The 24,350-nt window shown below is 35.1% G+C and overlaps 1 protein-coding gene across 2 annotated transcripts in view; it reads right to left on the bottom strand.

Moving 5' to 3' along the window:
- Positions 1 to 23,943, bottom strand: part of MRPS35 (mitochondrial ribosomal protein S35) — a 46,375-nt gene extending 22,432 nt beyond the window's left edge. For both annotated transcript variants that reach the window (XR_012476084.1, XM_074225695.1), the window contains exons 1-6: positions 23,754 to 23,943; positions 16,336 to 16,385; positions 15,570 to 15,737; positions 12,488 to 12,548; positions 10,742 to 10,881; positions 3,622 to 3,731 (exon numbers count right to left, since the gene is read on the bottom strand). Coding sequence is in view for 1 of the 2 variants with exons in the window: in XM_074225695.1 (XP_074081796.1) it covers positions 3,622 to 3,731; positions 10,742 to 10,881; positions 12,488 to 12,548; positions 15,570 to 15,737; positions 16,336 to 16,385; positions 23,754 to 23,856 (632 nt within the window). In the remaining variant the exon portion in view is untranslated. The remainder of the gene's footprint in view (positions 1 to 3,621; positions 3,732 to 10,741; positions 10,882 to 12,487; positions 12,549 to 15,569; positions 15,738 to 16,335; positions 16,386 to 23,753) is intronic.
- Positions 23,944 to 24,350: the final 407 nt, after the last annotated feature.

Below are 24,350 nucleotides of genomic sequence, written 5' to 3'. Positions count from 1 at the left end.
TTATGTTTATCTATTTCTTTTTTTTATTAATTAATTTATTTTGTTAAGTATTTCCAAATTACATTTTAATCTGGTTTGGGCTGAACTCAAAATGTTGTGGACCAAATGCAGTGTTCGACACTTGTGGTGTAGACAACTCCTGATGAGGATACTCTTTCTACCAATACTCTGCAATTTATAGTCTTAAAAAAGTTGCCTGAGGCACTAAGTAAGTAAGTGATCTGCCCAGGGCCACACAACAAAAGGCAAAACTTGAACCCAGGCCTTTCTGACTCTGAGGTCATCTTTCTGATATAATTCTTGACTTGCACTATTGCTCTATTCAAAGTTTATTTATAGCCTTCTACTGGAAATAATTATTTCCACAAAATACATAAATGTAAACAAAGACTAAAATTTAAATTTTAATTTATGCCGGAGGGCAGCTAGGTGTTACAGTAAATAGAGCAGAGGGCTTCAAGTCAAATCCAGTTTCAGACATTTCTAGCTGTATGGCCCTGGGCAAGTCACTTAACCCTGTATGCCTGTAAAAATGAGCTGAAAAAGAAAATGGTAAACTACTCGAGTATCTTTACCAAGGAAACCCCAAATGGAGTCCAGAATCAGACACAACTAAAATGACTGAACACCAAATAAATTATCTTTGTAATCTTAAACATCCTGATACTTCCATCATGCTAATGAGTGATAATGGCTAGAAGAGTTTCAATTACATGTCTCATGATGGATTTAAACATCCCTCATCCAAACACTAGCCTAGCTATAATGCACAGATTTTTTACTAAGGTATGGCAAGGGCTGGTATATATGCATCAACAAATGAAACCCTTTGATCCATCTCCCCATATGAAACCATAGTTTCTTGAGTTACTGAAGTAAAGTATATATAGACATAGTATTAAACTAAGAGAACTTAATCACTAAAACTTAAAAGAATTTTTTCTAAATTACACAAGTTGAATAACAGTCATATATTTATTTTCCTCAAGAGGAGATGATAATAATAATAATAATAATAATAATAATAATAATAATAATAATAATAATAATAATAATGACATGAATCAATCATTGCCAATTTTAATTAGGGATACAATAAAAATCCATCAAATAACAATTCTTCTAGTAGTACTTCCAATATGAAAGTCTAGGATGATAAAAATACTTCAGCGTCTTTTTCACGAATGAAAATTATCTGGGACATTGTTAGTGGAGCTGTGAACTCATCCAACATTTCTGGACAGCAATTTGGAATTATGCCCAAATGGCAACAAAAATGTGCATACCTTTTGATCCAGCAATACCACTACTGGGTCTATACCCTGAAGAGATTAAGAAAAAGGGTAAAAACATCGCTTGTACAAAAATATTCATAGCAGCCTTATTTGTGGTAGTAAAGAAGTGGAAATTAAGTGAATGGGAATGGCTTAGCAAACTGTGGTATCTGTATGTAATGGAACACTATTGTTCTAACAGAAACCAGGAGGGATGGGAATTCAGGGAAGACTTGAAAGACTTGTATGAACTGATGCCAAGTGAGATGAGCAGAACCAGAAAAATACTGTACACCCTAACAGCAACATGGGGGTGATGATCAACCTTGATGGATTGCTCATTCCATCAGTGCAACAATCAAGCACAATTTTGGGCTGTCTGCAAGGGAGAATATCATCTGAATCCAGAGAAAGAATGATGGAGTTTGAACAAAGACCAAAGACTATTACCTTTAATTTAAAAAAAAATTATCTTATTATATAATTTTGCAATCTCTTATACTTTATGTTTCTTCCTTAAGGATATGATTTCTCTCTCATCACATTCAACTTAAATCAATGTATACCACAGAAACAATGTAAAGACTAACAGACCTGCCTTCTGTGGGGGGTGGGGGGGAGGGAAGCAAGAATAGGAGAAAAATTGTAAAACTCAAAAATAAATAAAGCCTTTCCAAAAAATGAATGAAAATGAGTCAATGATGAATTCAAATAAATAAGCTAACTTTAAGTAAGAAAACTTGTCTATTTTATATTTGCTGCAAGACTTATATTTTATTTAGTTCGGATTGAATGAAAGTTTTTTTATCTGTAATGTCAAAATACATGAACTTAAAAAATTAATCACTAGCAACTTTAGTTTACATACTGAAAATATCCAAATGTTTGGAGACTTAGGAAAAAATCTGAACGATAGGATCAATTTTTACAACCCTAGAATCACTTCTACTTTGGTCCTTTTTCTATCAAAACTGATCTAAATTCAATTTACTAAGCCAAAGAAAATATTGCTGATAAGAACTTTAATTCTGACCTTAAAGTCTTTATTACCTAAAGATACTTTGATAAAGAAATCTATACAATGTAAAACATTTAAATTATTGCACAGTTTAAATTATATGATTTTTATAATTTTTCTTTGCAAAAAGTTTACAAATTAAAATGACCAATAAATCTCACTTTTATCTTCATGAAATGACCATTTCCCACTGACTACTGCATAATAAACAAGTAAATTAAAAGTTATTAATTAATAAGTAATTATTAATTAAGTAATTAAAATTAAGAGCAGTATTGACTAAACCTAAATCTGAGGCTGGTCTTAAGACTGTCATATGAAAAACTGCTCTAAATCATTATTTATTAGAGAAATGCAAATTAAACCATCTCTGAGGTACCGCCTCACACCTCTCAGACTGGCCAATAATGACCAAAAAGGACAATGAACAATGATGGAAGGGATGTGGGAAATCTGGGATACTAATACATTGTTGGTAGAGCTGTGAAAGACCCAACCTTTCTGGAGAGCACTCTGGAACTATGCCCAAAGGGCAACAAAAATGTGCATACCCTTTGATCCAGCAATACCATTACTGGGTCTTTACCCTGAAGAGATGATGAAAAAGGGCAAAAACATCACTTGTACAAAAATATTTATAGCAGCCCTCTTTGTGATGGCAAAGAATTGGAAATTTAAGTGAATGTCCTTCAAGTGGGGCATGGCTTAACAAACTGTGGTATATGTATGTGATAGAACACTATTGTTCTATTAGAAACCAGGAGAGATGGGAATTCAGGGAAGCCTGGAAGGATTTGCAAGAACTGACGCTGAGCAAGATGAGCAGAACCAGAAAAACAACTCTAACAGCAACATGAGGGTGATGATCAACCTTGATGGACTTGCTTATTCCATCAGTGCAACAATCAAGGGACAATTTTGGGCTATTTGTGATGGAGGATACCATCTGTATCCAGAGAAAGAATTGTGGAATTTAAACAAAGACCAAAGACTATTACCTTTAATTTAGAAAAGGAAAAAAAAAAGCCATTATCTTACTATGTAATGCTGCTATCTCTTAAACTTTATTTTTCTTTCTTAAGGATATGATTTCTTTCTCATCACATTTAACTTATATCAATATATAGCATGGAAACAACGTAAAGACTAACAGACTGCCTTCTGTTGGTTGGAGGGGAAAGGGGAAAAGGAAGATTGGGGAAAAATTGTAAAACTCAAAATAAATAAATCTTAAAAAAAAAAAAGATAAAATGGCTGTGCCACAGTGTTTTCTGGTAGAGAAAGAAACAAAGCCCTAAAATGGCTGATAGTTAAGTTTTTGCCTTTTACCTGTCAGTAGTGATGGTAAGCAAATCTGTGTTCTTGCAATACCGCTCTCCAACAAGTTTAATAAATTTCTTTTTTGCATGGTCATCTAAATTCAGTTTGGAAAGTTTAACCTGAAATATCCAAGAAGGAATATATTTATAAAAATTAGTTTAGTTATTTTTAACACCAACAGCAAGCTCTATGAGCAAATGATAATACCATATAAAGTGAGATTTTAAAGTCAACTAGGAATCACATCACAATCTTGTTCTAAAGATAAAATTATCTGCTGGCACATAACAATAGTTTATCCTATTATTCAAACCAAAAAGATAGGGAAAAAAAATCAAGTCAAGTTTCTCTGAGTTTTCTAGTTAATCTATCCATTGGGTACTTTCCCCAAAAGATCAAATATCAGGTTTTCTAGAAAACTGAGAATTTCTTTCAGGAAGTTAATCTAATTCTCATGGGAATAGTAAAGATATAGCAGTAAAAGATAATATTATAAAAACCATACAAATATTTCATCATTCCATGTTATAGGATCATAGTGAGGACTAAAAGGGACTCCAGAGACCAATTAGTCCAATTTTCTTCATTTTTCAGTGAAGAAACTGAGGTTCAAAGAGATTAAGTGACTTGCTCAAGGAAAAGTATAACCTTCAGAGGTAAGATCTGGACACAAGTCCTTTGAATATAAATCTTCTGATCTTTTCTCTAGAAGTAGGAATTGTTTCTCAGTCTTTGCACTTATATTGCCAGCACAGTGATTGGTATGTAGTATTAATAAGTATTAGTAAACACTTGTTGATTCTGATGGATTACCAGACAACCAGAATCATATAACTATATCTAGGTTTTCCTAAGGGGGAGAAAAAAATCAAAAGGCTTGTGTAGGGCAATCTGCAGAAAAGATAGTTCACCTTCAATATGGTTTATAAATATATGGTCATTCTCTATTCAAGGCTAAATAGAAAAAAAGCCTTCAAATTATATAAAGGTTGGTGAAGACATAAGGACAAACTTTTGGAAACAGGATACTAAATGTAACTGGATTATCCTTACAAAGAGATTTTTAAAAAACAAACTAGATTCCTTATCTAAAATAGCTTGGGTAATATGTGTCTTGAAAGCTAGAGAAAAAGATTAAGTGACTGTCTTTCTCTAGACCTTCTTGAATCATCTTTCATTAATGTTAGTAAATTTTTGAAATGAGATACATTTGATTTATTGTGAATTACCTAAATAAAACAGATTTTATTAAAAACCTTTTAAAATAATAAAGGGGAAAATGTTAAAAAAAATAAAACATTTTTAAAGGCACTTAATAATAATATTGACCTTTAAAAAAATCTGCCAGTCAAGAACAGTGAAGATCTTTGAAGTACTCTGAAAATATAAAACTTCTAAAAATATATATATATGTAATAGCCACCATAATTTAGGTATGTATCTAAGAAATATAAAGAAAATCTATGTGTAGCTGCAATCCTTATCATCACAGTATTATTCATTTCATTCCTTATTCATGTTCATTAACATTTTAATGCTTCAGCAAAATTGCATAAAGTTATACCATAAACTCATAAACATTTCAAAACAGCTTCATGGCACATCTATGCCACCTGCCAGTGCAAAAAGGAATTGCAAAATCATCTTCGTCTTTAACACACTGACACCAGTCCAGGTAGCATCTCCTTTTTGTTTTTAAAAAACTACCATAAATTCTTCTATTTTTGAGTATAGAAATTCAATTATTAGTATTATACCAAAGATATCATGAAATATTTCAAATTTCTTTAAAGTTTGATATATACAGGTGTTTGTGTTTTCAAAAAGGCCATTCAGCGAGATGTAAGGAAAATATATGTAATATACAAAAATATAAATAATATACAAAGATATGTAAAAACATAATTAACAAAAGCTAAAATATTTTAATTCTTTTTCTTGCTGATTCTGGCCTATTCCTAAAAACTTAAAAGATCAAGGGAATGAATAAGAAATAAGATATTTATTTCCTTTCTCTTTATTAACAGTTCTAATGTCTCAAGGGCTATTTATATTTATATATCATATATATAATTGATACCAACAACATGTTCCTAACAATAATACTATCCTAACCTGGAGACTGTGAACTTATTTTTAAAGTATTCTGATACTTGTATTTCAATGTAATCAGATTACCCTGCAATCTCCTTTATTTAATTTTATGCATTTAAAAAAACATTATTCAAAAAGGGGGGGGGCAGCTAGGTGGTCGTAGTGGATAAAGCCCTGGCCTTGGAGTCAGGAGTACCTGGGTTCAAATCCCCTCTCAGACACTTAATAATTACCTAGCAGTGTGGCCCTGGGCAAGCCACTTAACCCCATTTGCCTTGCAAAAACCTAAAAACAAACAAAAAACAAACACAAAAAAAATATTATTCAAAGAAAGGGTTACTAGGCTTCACTATCCTAGTGATGAAAAATAAGCCATATTCCTCCCCAACCTCTATCTCTCTCATTCTATTCACTTCAATTCTACTTTTCCTATGTCCTATCCCTTCCACTGACCACTATAGAACTCCCCTTCTATGAGTATCAAAATTCCTTCCATTTTTGTCCTTCTGTAAATTTCCATGATTCCAAGATTTAAAAAGGAATTTTTGTTTTTTACATCACTGTAACAACTTTCTGTGACAAATTAGCATCAAGAATTGTTTGGAAATGCTCAGAATGTAGTATTACTCTCATCAACATTTTTAGTGGTCACATTTGCAGACGTCTTCCCAATAGGATTGCCACCACTAAATCCTGTCTGAAAGAATCAGGTTTTGGAATTGCATGCTTGCTGCTTCCCAGATGCAGAAGAAGTGGAATAGTTAACAATGATCTCTTAAATGCCAGATCTTAGGGCTGTTTCCCACTCCTTATCCCTCTTTGCAGCACCTGATACTCTCCCAAATACTCTCATCTCTTCATTCTTCTCCAACCTTCAGATTTCTCCTTTTCAGTTTCCTTTAATAGTTTTTCATCCTTATTATGACCTTTAACTGTGAGTGTTCCCTGGGGATCTTTTCTCAATCCTCTTGAAGTCTCTTATTTAAGTTCAATAGCTCTGAAGGTTTTATTTTTCATCTCTATGCAAATAAGTTTTCCAAATACCTATTGGATATTTCAAACTGGCTGTTCCAGAGATATTTTAAACTCTGTCTTCCCCAACTATTTTTCTATATTCTTTATAATATTTTGTTCATTAATATTATCTTCTTGTTTTGAGACTAGGTCTCCCCATCTTGCCCAGGCTATTGCTGCCACCCATGGATTGATCCCCTTGGTGGCTTTGTTCAGTTTTGGCATTGCTGCTGCTAGGAATTCACCAGCCTTAGTGTAGATAGATAGTTATTATAGATTTTTAGACTTGTTGCAGCTCAAGGAATCCACTAGCTTCCTCCTCCCCAGAAGTATGGATTGTCATAAATCGTGAATAGTCATGCATCCTCATGCCCAGGCATATTTTTTTTTGTTTTTCTGTCACTCAGAAAATCCCTCCCTTTCCAAGACCATATTTTTAACAAAAAAAAAAAGAAGAGGAAAAAAAATTTTCAGTAAAACAAATCAATATGACAACCATGTCCAGGGTCTATAAAACAATCTAGATTATATTGGACTGCGCTTTACCCTTTGCCCTGGGAAGAACTTTACTAGGCATAAAAACCATATGGAGGTGAAAGACCAAAATAAAAGACTTATATATGCAAAAATATTTATAGACACACTTTTTTGTGGTAGCAAAGAACTAGAAACAAAGTCACTGATTGAAGAATAACCTAACATATTGTGGCATGTAAATGAAATGGTCACTTACTGTGTCAAAAGAAATGACAAAACATGAAAAATTTACAGAAACTTGGGAAAATTTGTATGAACTAAAGAAGAAAGAAGTCAAAACACTAAAACAATTTACCCAATGACCACAATAATGTAAAGTAAAACAGCATTAGAAAGACATCAGATAGCTTTTGCTTTTTTATATTATCTTCATTTCAACCTCTCCCTAATGCCTCACTTAAGGAAGCAATCCTTTGAATTAGAGAATTTTTTAAAAGGGGGGGGGCGGGAGAAAGCAGGTCAGCAAACCCAATCTCCTAGTCAACTAGGTCTAATAACATATATTCAGTACCCATAGTTTTACCTCCCCTCCATAAAGAAGGGAGGGAAATGTATTTTTTCAACTTGGTTATTTATAATTACAAGCTTTCATTTTTTTAAATTTCCATTTACATGGAGATATTCATGTTCTTTACCTATTCAATCAGTTAACAAGATTTTTCCATACTGCCTCCACAATACATCTCACATTTGTCCCTCTGTATTCTCATGGTCACCATTCTAGTTGATTCTCACCACTCTAACCTAGATTATTCCAACAGCCTCCTATCTAGTCTCCCTCCCTCAAGTTTTTCTCCACTCCACTATAGGCAACAAAATTATCTTCCTGGAAGCCCAGATTTGCCCATGTCACTCCCATATTCAATAAATTCCAATGGTTCTTTACTGCCTCTGGGATCAGCTATGTTTCTCTGTCCTCAACATACCTTCCCAACATTACTGTATATTATTGTATACCCTTTCTACAAAGTCTAACCAAATTGATCTTCTCTGTGCTTCTTACATTTAGCATATGTTTTCTGTTTCTATGACAGGCTATCCTCCCTATCTGGAATCTATTATCTCTTTACCTTTGCCTCTTAGAAATCTTTCATTTTCTTTAGCTGTAACCTCAAACATCACTTTCTACATGAAGTCTTTCCTAATCCCTTCAGCTTCTAGTGTCTTCTACTCCAAAACTACCAGGCATTTATTTTGTATACATTTTGTATTTAATAACACACTTAAATGTAGCCTCTATTCCTTGTCCTGTGTCCAAAACCCCAAAATTTAAATCCTTGAATGACTTTCATTTTTGTCTTTGTATCTCAAATGCTTTTTTACAAAAATGGGTGTTTAATAAATTGACAAATGGTCAAAGGATATGCAAAGGCAATTTACAGATGAGATCAAAACAATCCAGTCATATGAAAAATTTCTCCAAATCATTACTTATTAGAGAAATGAAAATTAAAGTATCTCTGAGGTACCACCTCACACCTCTCAAACTAGCCAATATGGTTAGAAAGGACAATGATCATTGTTGGAAGGGTTGTGGAAAATCTGGGACACTATTACACTGTTGGTGGAGCTGTGAACTCATCCAACCTTTCTGGAGAGCAGTCTGGAACTATACCCAAAGGGGAACAAAAATGTGCATACCCTTTGATCCAGCAATACCACTACTGGGTCTATACCCTGAAGAGATCATGAAAAGGGATAAAAACATCATTTGTACAAAAATATTCATAGCAGTCCTGTTTGTGGCGGCAAAAAAATTGGAAATCAAGTAAATGTCCTTCAATTGAGGACTTAGCTTAGTAAACTGTAGTATATGTATGTCATGGAACACTACTGCTCTATTAGAAACCAGGAGGGACAGGAATTCAGGGAAGCCTGGAGGGATTTGCATAAACTGATGCTGAGTGAGATGAGCAGAAACAGAAAAACACTGTACACCCTAACAGCAATGTGGGGGCAATAATCAACCTTGATGGACTTGCTCATTCCATCAGTGCAACAATCAGGGACAATTTGGGGCTATCTGTGATGGAGAACACCATCTGTATCCAGAGAAACAACTGTGGAGTTTAAACAAAGACCAAGGACTATTACCTTTAACTTAGGAAAAAAACTGATTATCTTATTGTCTGATCTTGCTATCTCTTTTACTTTAAGTTTCTTCCTTAAGGATATGATGTCTCTCTCATCACATTCAATTTGGATCAATGTATACCATGGAAACAATGTAAAGACTGGCAAATTGCCTTCTGTGGGGGTGGGGGGGGAAATTATAAAACTCAAAATAAATAAAAATCTTTAAAAAAAAAAAACCAATGCTGGCTTATTGACTTGATTGCTTATTTCCCTGCAGTGGTTCATATAAATCTTCCCGTGACTCTGAATCCTTCATATTTATTATTTCTTATACCAAAGTAATGTTGTTTTACCTTTATCACAAAAAATTTGTTTAGCTATTTCTTACTTAAATGGCATTACCTTGTTCATAGTTCTTTGTTACCCCAAGTACTGTTATAAATATTTTGGAGTATATGGAACCTTTCTTTGGAGGTCTTTGACATCCTGGACAGTATGCCTAGCAGTGGAATCTCTGATTATGAGTATTTTAGACACTTGAAAAAAAAACTTTTCTTATTTTTAAAAATAAGAATAATAATTCCAAATTGCTAAGTCAGAAAAGTTTATCTAGTTTTAAGCAAAGTACCTGAGTTTTTTCACATCTTTTTTTTGCACCTGATGCAATGATGTGAACTAGATGTGAACAATGTTGTGAATTAGAAAATAATGCAGTAAGGTAGATTTGTAGCTATTAAATTACCAAAAATAGGAACATTAATGAGTATACTTCAACTGGAGAGAAGTCTCTATTGAAGAATTCCAGTGATCTGTGGGTAGCCCTTACCTCCTAACATTTATACCAATCAATTGTATAAAGGCTATTATGTCTCTCATACACAATACACCCACAGACCACCCCCATACTCATTACAAATGACAAAGCTGAGAGGGATAGTTAAAATAATGGACAACAGAATCAGAATTCAAAACAATCTTAAAAGGTCAGATAAGAGGAAATTTAATTGGCATAAATGCAATCTTACACTTGAGTTCAAAAAAATAAGCTTTACAAGCATAAGACGGGGGAGGTATTGTAGATGGCAAGCTCAATATGAGCTAACCATGTGACATGGCAGCCAAGGAAACCAATTCAATCTTACATTAAACCAAGAGAGGCCTATAGCCCAGGAGTAGATAGGAAGAAGTCCCCATAACACTCTACCACCTTAAGTAGAATAGTAAGTGAAATCTCTGAATGTGAAATCTCTAAAATGTGAAAATGTGACATCTCTAAAATCAGCCATCAGTGAAGTAGGATGATTAAACCATATTAATTTATTTTAAAGCTAAGCCTAAGAAATTTTGATTTTTTGTTAATTAAAATACTTGTTACAATGCTTCTTACTTTTTCTAAAAGTTCTCTTACCTTTAATGTTACAACTCTTGATTTGGGATTATAAAGAGATGGTCCTGCTGAAACATAATTAGCTGTTTCAATTTCAATGGGAAAATGCTTCTCACATTTCTCATCACTGTCCAGTGCACTTGGCCAATCAGTGCAGAAATCTGGGAATTTTAAAATAAAATTTATTTCAAATATGGTTATGTAGAGAATATGGAATCCCCACCAGATTCCAACAATCTTAGTTGATCATATTGTAAAAATAATAGTGACAGTTTATAAAATACTTTCACATACATTATCTTATTCGATATGTTTATTAAGCTTATCATCAAATGAGATAATATAGGTAAAATGTTTTGCAAAAAATGTTTTACAAAAGTGATGAACTGAGAAAGCCAAAGCAGTCAACATTATCCCCATTTAACAATTTAGAAAATGAAGATTCAATGGTTTACTCAAAAATCATGCAGGTTGTTCACAACAGAACTTCTCTGCCAGAGCTCTCACCTTTATACATGGCCCTTCTTCATTTTCTCTTCAATCTTAGTCTTACCCTTTCCTCCTCCCCACCTTCCAGTTCATTACATAGTCTAATACATAGTCAATTCAAGGACACAACTAATATTTACAGAGGGCATTTTGGAATAAAAACAAATTATACTGAATGTAACATACAAGTATTATTTTACATTGCTTTGTTAACTTGGCAGAAATTTAAAGCAATAAAGAGCCTCTCCTGTCTCTTTATCTCCCTGTAATCATTTCTTTCCTCTCATAGTTGAAATTCCAGCTACAGGCCAGATCTTCCCTTCAGAAAGGGTGGGACTTTTTGGAAAGAGTATCTTTATTCTCAGTCCTTTTTTGTACTACTTTCTGTGTAGGTTTGGCCTAAGGCCTAAAGTACAGATCATAGCAAATGAGAAATCAGAATCCAATAGTGAAAACCTATCCCTGATTGAGGTGGGATAGGTTTACCATGTCTCTCTAAAGTTCTACTTTATTCTTCTGTCTTTGCTCTTTAGGTTCTTCTAAGAGGTAACTACCTTCTAGTCATTCCACTTGATTATCAAGTCACACATAACTAAACCTGAAGGTCCTTTTCTCTTGGAAGGGTCAATATATTTCATTCTTATAGTTTCACTTTGCCTAAATATCGACTATCCTTTGACATCTATTTCTTCAATTTGTGCTGTATTAAGTTTTATTTATTAATACTACTCTCTAAATATTTTAATTTACATTTTTACATATGGATTTTCTTTATCAACTAAACTATTAGTCTCCTTAAGGCAGCATCATGATTTCTAATTCTTTTTATTCCTTTTAAGGTCTAGAGTAGAACACTATAGTAAATAGTAAAAAATAATAGTAATAATTAGCATTTACTTAGTGCTTTAAAGTTTGCAAAATGCTTTACAGATTTACATACTCAACTGATCCTCACCCATTTTACAGATAATAAAACTAATGATGAGAGAAGTAAAGTAACTTGTCTAGGGTCACACAACCAGCTAAGTGTTTGAGGCAGGATTTGAATTCAGATCTTCCTGACTCTGAGTCCCATACAGTTTATCTATTGTGCCACTTAGAGCTCTTCCAATAAAAATCACTAACCACAACAATAGGACTGCTAAGAAGCATGGGAAATACAATATCAAATCGAAAGATCAAAAGAAAGATTAACAAAAATTGCAATGTTACAGTTATGAAATTTATATTTTTGCAATGTTTACATAAACTAAAGTGACTTCTTAAATTATCACTTACCTTTAAGAGCTGCACAGTGGTTTTTAATTGCTACAGGAGTCAAATGCAAGAAATTGGGGATCTGAAATGAATTTACATTCAAGATAATAAATTAATAAAAAACCTTTAAAAGATTTTTAAAAAGATTTGTAGAAACTAAAGCACACTTCTTCAATGAATTTTCTAATAGACAACAATAACAGTAACTTTTTCCTTCAAGGTGCTCTCAATCTCTAAATGTTTTGATTAGCTCATTCAATCAGTTCATAATCTACCTAATACTCCCCCATCTAGCATACAAGGTAAAGGGAAGATACTTTATCAAGTGCTTTGCTAAAATTCAATTATGGTGTAACTACAGCATTACTATGACTGACCAGACTGGCAACCCTGGCAAAAAAAAGGAAAGATGGTTAAGTCCAATGTATACTTTTTTGTGTGTGTGCAGAAATTATTTTATTAGATCAAATCATCAATAAGTATTCTGAAGGGGCGGCTAGGTGGAGCAGTGGATAAAGCACCAGCCCTGGAGTCAGTAGTACCTGGGTTCAAATCTGGTCTCAGACACTTAAGTACCTAGCTATGTGGCCTTGGGCAAACCACTTAACCCCATTTGCCTTGCAAAATCCTAAAAAAAAAAAAAAATAAGTATTCTGAAACTTTTAGAAGACACTCAGATGCAAAGAACTCATCTGTGATCAGTAACTGGTTTCTTCACAATGACAATGCTCTAGCATATATATAGAGCACTTTTTATGGAGTCATTTTTGAACAAAAATACACATCTTTCTCAACAGACATAGGCCCAAATTGTTTTTGGTTATTTACAAAATTCAAAGCAAATCACCAACATCAAAATTTTATCATCTTAAGGATATCAGAAAGAATGAGGACATTCCAAAAGAAATGTCTGAAAATGGCAGCATTATTTGAATAAAGTATATGGCCTCCCAAGGTGACAACTTACATGAAAGTTATGACAGATAAATCATGAAATGTTATTTTAAAAATAAAAATCTTGCTAAGTTGCAGTCACACCTATGTCATTAATTAATCCTGCATCCATCCTGCCCTTCAAGCTAATTTCCTATGGTATTTCTATTCATAGAGACTGGATCTGTGATTTCATGTATTTGGAGAAACTCCCAGATGAGGTAACTTCCTCAACCAAGTCAGCAGCTTCTCTTCAGCATTTTCTAAAGCACCGAGAGATGAAGTTGTTTATCCAGAGTCACATAACCCTCTGTCCAAGGCAAGACTTGAACTCAGGTCTTCTGTTCTCTGAGATCAGTTCTATCTACTATGCCATGTTCTCTCATTATTTATGCTCTCCAATGTGTATATACATGTCAAAAAAATCTTATCAGGCTCTCCTGTCATCAAGAGTATTTATAATTTCTTAGCTATAATGTATTTTCATTAGATTCCTTCAAATATTTCTTCTAAAAAGTCAAATCAAAATTTTCTACAAAAATTGTTCTCCACAGCTCATCTCTAGCATTCTTCTTTAGTCAACTTTTTTCTCAAGTCAAAAGAATCTCATTTAACAATACTAACAATGACACATTAGAATAGTGCATTAAAATTGTGGTATGTCATGGAACACTATTGTTCTATTAGAAACCAGGAAGGACAGGAATTCAGGGAAGCCTGAACTGATGCTGCCTGAGATGAGCAGAACCAGAAAAACACTGTATACCCTAACAGCAACATGGGGGTGATGATTAACCTTGATGGACATGGTTATTTCATCAGTGCAACAGTCAAGGATAATTTGGGGCTGTCTGCAATGGATAATACCATCTGTATCTAGATAAAGAACCGTGGAGCTTGAACAAAGTTCAAGGACTATTCCCTTTAATTTAGAAAAAACCTGCTATTTTTATTGTCTGATCTTGTTATCTCTTATACTTTATGTTTCTTCTTTGAGGATATGATTTATCTCTCATCACACTCAATTTGGATCAATGTACAACATGGAAACAATGGAAAGACTTGACAAATTGCTTTCTGTGGAGGGTGGGGGGAGGGAAGTAAGATTGGAGGAAAAATTGTAAAACTCAAAATAAATAAAATCTTTTAATTAAAAAAAATAGTGCATTAAGTTTTGTCACTATAACCCTGTGAGACATACAGTACACATATTAATATCCTCACAATAAATAAAATCTTTAATTAAAAAAAAGAATAGTGCATTAAGTTTTGTCACTATAACCCTGTGAGACATACAGTACACATATTAGTATCCTCACTTTATAAATGAGGAAACAGACTATGAAGAGGTTAGATGATTTACTCAAGGTCACATAGGTATGAAGTCTCTGATGTGGGATTCAATTCCAGCCCTCTCAATTCCAAGCCCAATGCTCTATGCTGGGCCAATTTAGTGGGATAACAGACATAAGACCAGTCAGTTATATATAATATTCAAAAGAAAAAATGGTCTCCATCATAAATTATCTTAGAAGCCCTATTTTCTTTTCAAAAATAAATCCCATAGTTCACATATAATTATATGGATAAAAAAATCTGTCCACAAATTACAGTTTTCTATTAATCAAATTATTTGTGTGGAACCTCACACTGTTTCAGGAATGAAGAAGTTGAGACTTGTTTGTCTCATAATACTGTCTTCTTTGAGGGTAAGAAAAAAGGGAAATGAAGTGAAATTTTTTTCATATTCTTCTCTCTGAAAAAACTAATTCTATGACTAAAGCAACAAAGATAAGTAGTGCAGATAGCAGCTCAATTTATTTAACTCTGATTCCTCTGGTCTACCTCCCTGGTAGTATTAAGAATGTGTTGTGGGGGGATAGCTAGATGTCATAGTGGACAGAGTACCAACTCTGAAGTCAGGAGGACCTGAATTCAAATCCAGCTTCAAACTTTTGATACTTACCAGCTGTGTGACCTTGGCAAGTCACTTAATCCCATTGTCCTACAACCCCCTCCCCCCAAAAAAAGCATTATATTGCATTTATTACATGAGCACATATTCAAATTAAATGTGTGGATATTATTCTTTAGCTCAGTTACTAAATGCAAGTGAAAATCTCCATTTCCCCCCCTTTTCTTTAACCAATAAAATTGAAACTCATTTTACCTTTAAAAGTTCTAGATTTCCTTCCTTGGCCATAGGCACTCCTTTTTCCACTGGATAGCCCATTCGTATAGGAAGAGGCACTGCTGAGGGTTTAAATGGTGCTGAAGAAGGGTAAACACTCATCCAGTCCTGACCAACTGTCATCTTTGTTGTCCTAGGATTTGGAATCTTAAGAATAAACATAAGTATTTAAGAATGTATCTGTTCATGTTTAATTTTTTTCTTTTAAAAAAGCAGTAATAAAGTAAAATTTGCAATGGGGAGAAGCAACTGAATTTTAGTTTCAGGAATTTCATGGAATAAGAGATACTACTTACCTTGTTTTAAACCAACATATCAGAATTATCTATCCCACTGAGAAAGAATATTTCGCTAAAGTAGCATTCTCACTGTCTACTCAAATCCTAACCTCATCTTCACTTGTTTCCTTTCCTGAAAATTATTCCTCTCATCACATTCAACTTAGATCAATGTATACCATGGAAACAACGTAATGACTAACAAAAACTGCCTTCTGGGGGTGGGGAGGGAAGCAAGATTAGGGGAAAAATTGTAAAATTCAAAATAAATTAAAAAAAATATTTCTTTAAAAAAAAGAAAATCATTCCTCTCCATTCAATAATTCACACTATGAAAACACATTTTGCAATTGGATTGTTATAGTTTTCTTTATTTGAGGTAAGGAGGGCAATCCTTGAAATAATTATATAATGACATTTTGTAAACAAAATTATTCCTTAAAAAATTTATAACCTTTACTGCTTACCTGTTTTCTGTTCTTTCCACTTTTTGATGTTTTAGTGTTTTCTGTTTTAACTACAAGGCAAAATAAAGAATTTTTAAAACTCATTTTGTAATGTAGTTTAACTTTTAACTATAAACTCATAATGGCAACTCAAAGTTACTTAATATTTAAAATTAAAGGAGAGTAGAGACCAACAAAGATGGTGAAGTAGAAGTTAGGAATACAGCCAACTTCTCCTTAAACTACTACAATAAAGATTTTGGAAAAAGCATCAAATCAAAATATGATTGTGAAATCCAAGAAAAAAAATCACAAGTCATTTTTCTGGCATGGGGAGATAGCAATCTGATGACAATGGGACCTGGATCTGACCAGGAAGAGGCTGGGTAAAGATAGCTAGCACCAAGAATAAATTGGAACCTGTGGGAGAAATGAGACATTAATGCCCTGCTGGAGGAGTTGTGAAGGGATTCAACAATTCTGTAGAGTTGTTTAGAACTATACCCAAACCTTTTGACCTAGCAATATCACTACCAGGTCTATATTCCAGAAGAGATGAAAAACAGGAGAGAAAAAGACCTTTAAGTATAAGGATATTTATAGCAGCTCTTTTCTAGTTGCAAGGAACTGGAAATTGAGAGGATGCCTATCAGTTGGGGAATGGCTAAACAAATTGTGTTATGTGATTAAGATGAAGTGCTATTCTGTATAAGAAATGATGAATAAGATGTTCTCAATAAAAAAACTGCACAAGTAGATGCAATGAGAAATGTACTGTATACAAAGTAACAGCAGGATGATCAGCTGTGAATGACTTACCTTTTCTCAGCAATACTGTGACCCACGAGAATGCTGAAGGGCATATTAAAGAATACTATCCATCCCAAAGGCAGAGTTGATGGTATCTGAATAGAAACTGAAGCATACTTGAAGAATACATACTGAAGATTAATCAAGAAACTTAAGGTTTCTTTTTCTTTTTTTTTTTTGAGAGGGTCAGGTTTACTTTTACTACATGAGTTGTGATGTGGCTGCTATTTTTCATGACTTCACATTTTTAAGCTGCGTTAGATGACTTACTCTCTCTCAGTGAGGGATGTTGGAGTGGGAGGAGGGAAGAGAATTCGGGAACTTGGGGATTTAAAAGTGAATGCTGAAACTTGTTTCTGCATGTAACTGGGAAAAAATAAAATAAAACACACACACACACACACACACACACACACACACACACACACACACAAACACACCCAAAAAAAAAGAATAAATTGGAACCTACAGCTATATGCTAGAGAAAGAAGCAATACTCAAATCCAACTGGGTCAAGTCTTAACAGGGGACAAGTGCCAACTGGCAGCTCTGTGGTCTGTACCCTCGATCCAAAGTGGACTGAAGAGTGTAGGTCTAAAAATGAGTACTGGGCAAGGAAAAGGAAAAGAAGAAAGCAGTTACGTGATTTTGACTTCAGGGTAAGTCAGATGAATCAAATTACCAGTAGTAAAAAGAAAAAATATTCACATCAAATGAAGGCTCAACAAGGAAATCATTCAAAACTATTTTACTCAATGATATGCCCTTAAAACCAAAACGAAGGAAATGAGTGAATACTTACAAAAACATAAAATGCCCAAATTAATAGGACAAAAACTAGAGAATTTAAATAACCCAAATGCAGGAAAAAGAAATCCCATCTCCCCCTGGAAAAAAAACAACAAAATTCAAAAACCAAGGAATAGAAGGATTTTTACAAAGGAATTCTGTCAGCCATTCAAAGGACAATTCCAGGACTATTTAAACTGTATTTTATATATAAAGCACTTTACAAGTATGAGCTCAATGGAACTTTACAACAACCACCAGAAATAGGTGGTATTATTATCCCCATTTTACAAAAGAAGAAACTGAAGCAGATAAGAGTCAAGTGACTTGGCCCAGAATCTGAAGCCCTATTTGAACTTAGGTCTTCCTAGTCCAGCACTCTATCCAAGGTACCGGTCAGTTGCCTCTATTTAATATTTTAAATAGTTTCTATCAAAAAACAAGAGCCAGGAGGATTTAAATGTAATGAAGATAAGCCAAGAAGCCTTTCTGAATAAGATCAGGAGTAAAGATGTTCATTATCATCACTATTACTTGATAAAGTGCTAGAAAGTGCTAAATAAGACAAGAAAAAAGAAATCAAGCAAATAAACATGGACAAAGAAGCAAAATTATTGCTTTTTGTAGATATGATCAAAGAATACTAGACAGACAACTAAAACTTAATTCAAGTAATCTATAACTTAGCAAAGTTTCAAGGTATAAAAGAAATCTATATGAATTCGCCACTTTTTTATGTCACCAACAAAAGAAAGATAAAATGAGAGATCTCAGTCATTTTATGACTATAACCATAAAATGTTTAGAAATACAACTACAAATGAGACACCTAAATATTTAGGGAAATATTAACTGATCAGAGCATGGATGAACCAATATAATGACAATAATGACAACCTAAATTAATTCATACTAATATAACTACAAAATGACTGCTTCATGGAAGGAATAAAAATAATAAAACTGATCTGAAGGAATAAAAAAGTCTAAAGAGGAATAACAAAAAAAATATCAGAAAGAAGGAGACTTGATGATGACGGTCATGAAGGCTAAGCTAGAAGCAAGACCAGTGGTGTCAGGATAGGGAGAGATAGTGCCAATCTGCTTGTTGATGGCAACTGGTCAGTAATTGTTGCTAGTAGAAATGATGAATGTGGGCCCCCTTCTGAACAATGACTTTTCCCCTCAATGGTGGGTGTGGATGTTAGATCAGAAATGGGCCTAGCAATCTAAGGAAACAATGCTATTCTCAAAACCTTTGGGTTTTGAGTTTGGTGCCATCTCCTTCAGGATCAGAGAGGAGATGGTTGGTGGTCAGGGCCAGGCACATGCTGCCTTAATCTCTCTCCTAGAGAAAGAAACTGAAGAATTTGTATATGAACTGTTACAGAATAAAGTGAGCAAAACCAGAACACTTTTACAATAACAGTATTTAAAGGAAAAACAATGTAATGATCAACTTGTACTCTAGAAAACTGATGATGAAACATACTACCCACCTCCTGACAGAAAGGTGATGGACCTAGGGGCATAAAGAAGGCATATAATATTTTTGGACATGGTTATTATTGACCTTTGTTTCACTTGACTATGCAATATTTGTTCCTTTTTTTTTCTTTTTCTTCCCAAGGGAGTAAGTTGGAGTAAGGGGAAAGTTTTTTTGTTAATTATATTTTTAGGAGCAATAGTTAAAATTCATTGAATCTAGTGACAGAAAAGTCAAAAGAAGGTAGGAAATGTTCTGATATTAGGAAAGGAAAATAGAAATCTCTTCTAACCTCTACTCATTTTATGGGTGAGAAAACTGAGGTACATAAGTAGAGTCAGATTTATAGCAGTGTCAGCAGATTCATACCACTAAGACCTCTGACAACAAAATCTAATGATCTTTTAATAATTAACTGCAACATAATGATACTATAGTGCAGGAGTAGTTATGATACCATAACTACTCCTGCACTATAGTGTCATGCAGTATTCTAACCCTTCCTACAATATAAACTATTTTCTATTAAAAAAAACTGTCATTTTGAAACTCAATTGGCTTAGGAAACTAAAGGTTCCAGTTGCAACCATCACTTCCTCCTCACCTGACTGCAAAGCCATCAAAAGGAACTTCAAGAACCTCAGGTGAATGAATTGAGATGTTCTCAAGGCCTGTCCTGGTAGGCTATCCTTCTCCTGCAGTTGCTATGTATATTTCCTTTTGTTAACTGTTGAATGACCTATGATTGTCTTATTTTATCCCAACATTGAACCTATATTACCAGAACAAATAACTTAATTTGTAGGATTGGTACAGAATGATCTAAATAAAGAAGAGGATGGGTAGAGCAGAAGGTCAGCCCATAAGTTTATACTTCTGGTAATAACTCAAAGTACCCTACCCCCACCCTGGGAGTATGAAAGTAAACTGCCAATAGCCAATTCATAAATTAGAGTTTGATGAATGTAATAAGGATAGTACCTTGTAAGAAATCAGTAGCTTGGAAAGTTTTTCATGAACTGACGCTGAATGAAGAGAGCAGAACCAAGAGAACATTAATAACCATATTGTGAGATGTGATGGATGCAACTATTCTCAATAGTTCAAAGATCAAGGATAATCCTGAGAGACCTGCTATGGACAATGCCATCCCCATCCAGGGAACAAAGTCTATGAAGTCTGAATGGTGAGCAAAGCATATTATGTTTACTTTTTTAAAATCTTCTTTTATATTTTCCTTTTTCATTTCATCTTAGATCTAATTCCTCTTGCACAACATGACTAATATGGAAACATGTTAAACACAATTGTACATGTACAACTTTTACCAGATTGTTCACTTAACTTGGGGAGGGTGGAAGGGAAGGATGCAGAACTCATAAACTTGCAAATGGATGAATATTAAAAACCAACTTTGTAATTGGAAAAATAAAAAAAATTTCAATTAAGAAAAATAAAAAGAATTGTACCCTGATGATAACTGCTGCCAGTCTGGTAACTTAAAGTCTTCTCCAAGTTCTGCTATGGGATCTCCTCAGAGATCATTTTACTTACAAAACAAACAAGAGCAATGGATTTTTTTGGAATTGAAAGGGATTTTCAATCCCTTAGAATTGGGAAATTCTAATTAGGGAAAAAATCCTAATGACTTTGAATAACAAAAGATTATCACCTAAGTTCTCAAAGGTGATGGAAAGAAGGGCCCCTTCCAACTTGAAAGGAGGGAATATTTGTGAATTGTGAAAACTGCTGGGTTTTGAATAGCTTATCTAGAAATGTAATGCAGCTGAACAAGCAGTCCTAAGTCCCGTAACAGTAAAAAAGATGGTCACCATTTGAGTAGTTGCATTTAGGACCCTAATACTAAAAGAATGCAAATCAAGGCAGATTGCTAGAATTTTAATCTAATAGCTATGCTAAAGGAGGAAATTCAGTCTGTTGTTTTTATTTGATAGGTGAAAAATATATTCATTTGTCTCTGACTCTTTGTGACAACATTTGCAATTTTCTAGACAAAATACTGAAGTAGTTTGCCATTTTCTTCTCCAGCTCTATTTACAAATGAGGAAAACAGGGTTAAGTGACTTGCCCAGAATCAAATAATAAGTATCAAAGGCCAGATTTGAACTCAGAAAGATGAGGCTTCCTTACTTCAGAGTCCACTTTGCTACTTAGCTGCCCAGCTCAGAGACTTAGTAGAAATTTGCTTCAATTACTTCGTTGTGATTCTTTGATATAAGTCACACCGGGAGGACCTTGAAAGGACAATGTTTAAATTCTTCCCAGGAGCCCAGAGACACTCCTGAAGTTAAGGGAAATGGACAAATACTGCTTTAATTTGCATTTATCTATTTTAGTGATCTGTACCATTTTTTCATTAGGCTATTGATAGCTTGGATTTCTTCCTTAGAAAACAACCTCTTCACATCCTCCATTCCATCATATCCATCATCAATTCAAGAATAGCTCTTATTCTTAAAGATTTGAATCGGTTCCTTTTATTTATCCATAATATTGGAGGGACTTCCAAGTTTTGAACTAATGAGAGCACAGATCACAGGTCACAGATCACATGTATATAATAAATTGTCATGGAGAGTCTACAATCTGCATCCTTTAAAGAAACAGTCACATCAATGATTTGCAAATTCATGTATTTTAGTATGTGAAGAGAGTACTCTAAATATCGCCTACTAAACACATTAATACCCCTCCTGCCCCCCAAAAAACCCAATATGCTGCCTGAGTTTCAAAAATTCAGGTTAAATACTTATTGATATACCTGAACAAAAGGCAATAAAAACATTCTTTTTGACAGACAGAATTAGCTAATTCCCATATTCAACTTACTCTAATACTAGTTCACCTCAGTTTGAAGATGATGGGCTGTCATTTGCAAAGTGTATTAATCTTGTTCTTGCTTGGATGCAAAAAACATCCAAAGACATGGGGAAATGGCAGGTTTCAGAGACTGGCTTCTTGAATATTTCAAGAACAAGATACTCCATCTCTTGACTACTCACATTTTTCTCCTCTGCCTGAAGTGCTCTAACCTTTCTTCCTTTAAATTCCAATTAAGTTCCTGTATTTTACTGAAAGATTTCCCCATCTACTCTTAATTCTAGTGTCTTCCCTCTATTACTTCCTCTATATCTGTGTATTCCTGTGCATACAGCTTCCTTTGTGAATATTTGTTTGTATATAGATTCCAAACAGATGGTAAATTCCTTGAGGGCAGAGACTGCATTTCATCTAATACCCTTAGAGGAAGGACAGCAAGGTAGAGCACCAGCCCTGGAGTCAGGAAGACCTGAGTTCAAATTTGACCTCAGACAAAATGTGAGTGGAATATTCCCTCTAAGAGTTGATATTCTTAGTGAAGTCCTCTCAGGATTAAAAATCATTAAAACTGACTATTACTCTTAGACTACTCTTAGAAGAGGGAGAGAGGCCTTGCATTCCCAGTCAGACATCCTCCCGATTCTGCTAGGAAGGGAAACAGGGGACTGTTTCCCGAAGGCCCTTGTATTGATTCTATTAGGGAGGGAAATAGTGGAATACTTCCAGAGAAGAGACCTTGCAGTCTTAGTTAGCCACCTGTATGATAATGGGCTGTGAGGACAGTAGCCAGCCTTCTCTGGTTTGCCAAGTGCTAAACTAAGAAGATCATCAGAAATCTTCTGATACCCTTGCCATTTGGATGGTGAGGTAATATTTTATGAAAACCTTTTATTCATCTCTTTGTTACCGGGTAGACTTTTCCGGTAAAAATTGTAACTCTGAAAACCTTAACAAATCAGGTTGGAAGAGAGGGGTCTGGGAAGGGGGGAATCGCGCTAGGCCATATAATCTTGCTTGACTGTCACCTGGGGGGCAGCTCCTTGATCTTCACTACCTTTGCGAGACTTGGGAGTGCCCTTTTCTTGAGAAATGCCACGATGAACTTTGCTTTTTGCTCAGATGTCTATTTTTAAGTGGATTCTTATCCCACACACTTGTGTGACCTTGAGCAAGTCACTTAACCCCACTGCCTTGCAAAAAAAAAAAGCCAAAGGGAAACCATCCTTAGGGCATCTGCACATAGGCGCTATGTAGCAGGTGACAACGAATGATAACAAAGGAACCGTGGATTTCCGCACCTGGGAAAGCATTTCAATGAGTTAACCAAAAGCGGAACGGTTTGGCTCCGGAAATCTTAGGACAAAATGGTTTAAGGCAGAGAGGGATTCCACGGGGAACCCATGCCCGGCTACAGCCCCGGGTTCCCCTCCCCCCCGTCCCTTCCCAGCCCGGGGAAAGGAGCGCCGACCTGGGCGGAGGAAGAGAGTCGGGGGATGGGGAGGCTTAAACTCACGCGTGTTCGCAACCTGCGGGTCACTGGCGGGAGAGGAAACCGTAGCGAAAGCGCGCAGAGCCCAGGGCCGGGGCCGCGCGACACGACGCATGGGCGCCGCCATAGTTGCCGCCGAGAGCCCTGGACGGCGCGCCGCGAAGGACAAACGTAGGAACAAAGCGAAGGGGGCGGGGCTTCCCGACGCCCAGTCCTCGCCCCCTCTGGGGAGGATGGGAAAGGAGCAAGTGCCGGCGTGGTCGTCATCAGTGCAGCCATGTCCGAGTTAGTGTCCCCGGCTCCTGGGAGAGCAGGTCCCGCTTCTGGCTGCGGGGCCCTTGCGACACATGCGTGCAACTTGCGTGTGTTCATTACATACATGTATGCGCGTGACTATACAGATTTGTGTATGAACACACACGTAGGCATAAGAAGGAGGACTAACTAGAAGCAGAGAGAAAGGAAAGAGCCGAAGAGAAAAAGGGAGGTGGTGGAGGAAGAAGAGAAGAGAGAGCGGGGGAGTCAGAAAGAAGAGAGGCAAGGCAAGGTGCGGGTGCTGAGGAGAGCAAAAACAAAAAATAAGGGATAAAATGTCGAAATCGAAAGATTTGGAAAAAATGG

Source organism: Macrotis lagotis, chromosome 2, assembly GCF_037893015.1.
Source record: "Macrotis lagotis isolate mMagLag1 chromosome 2, bilby.v1.9.chrom.fasta, whole genome shotgun sequence".
In the NCBI taxonomy this organism is placed as follows: Eukaryota; Metazoa; Chordata; class Mammalia; order Peramelemorphia; family Peramelidae; genus Macrotis; species Macrotis lagotis.
The sequence above is the reverse complement of the archived record's forward strand: the minus strand, read 5'-3'. Positions and strand labels throughout refer to the sequence as shown.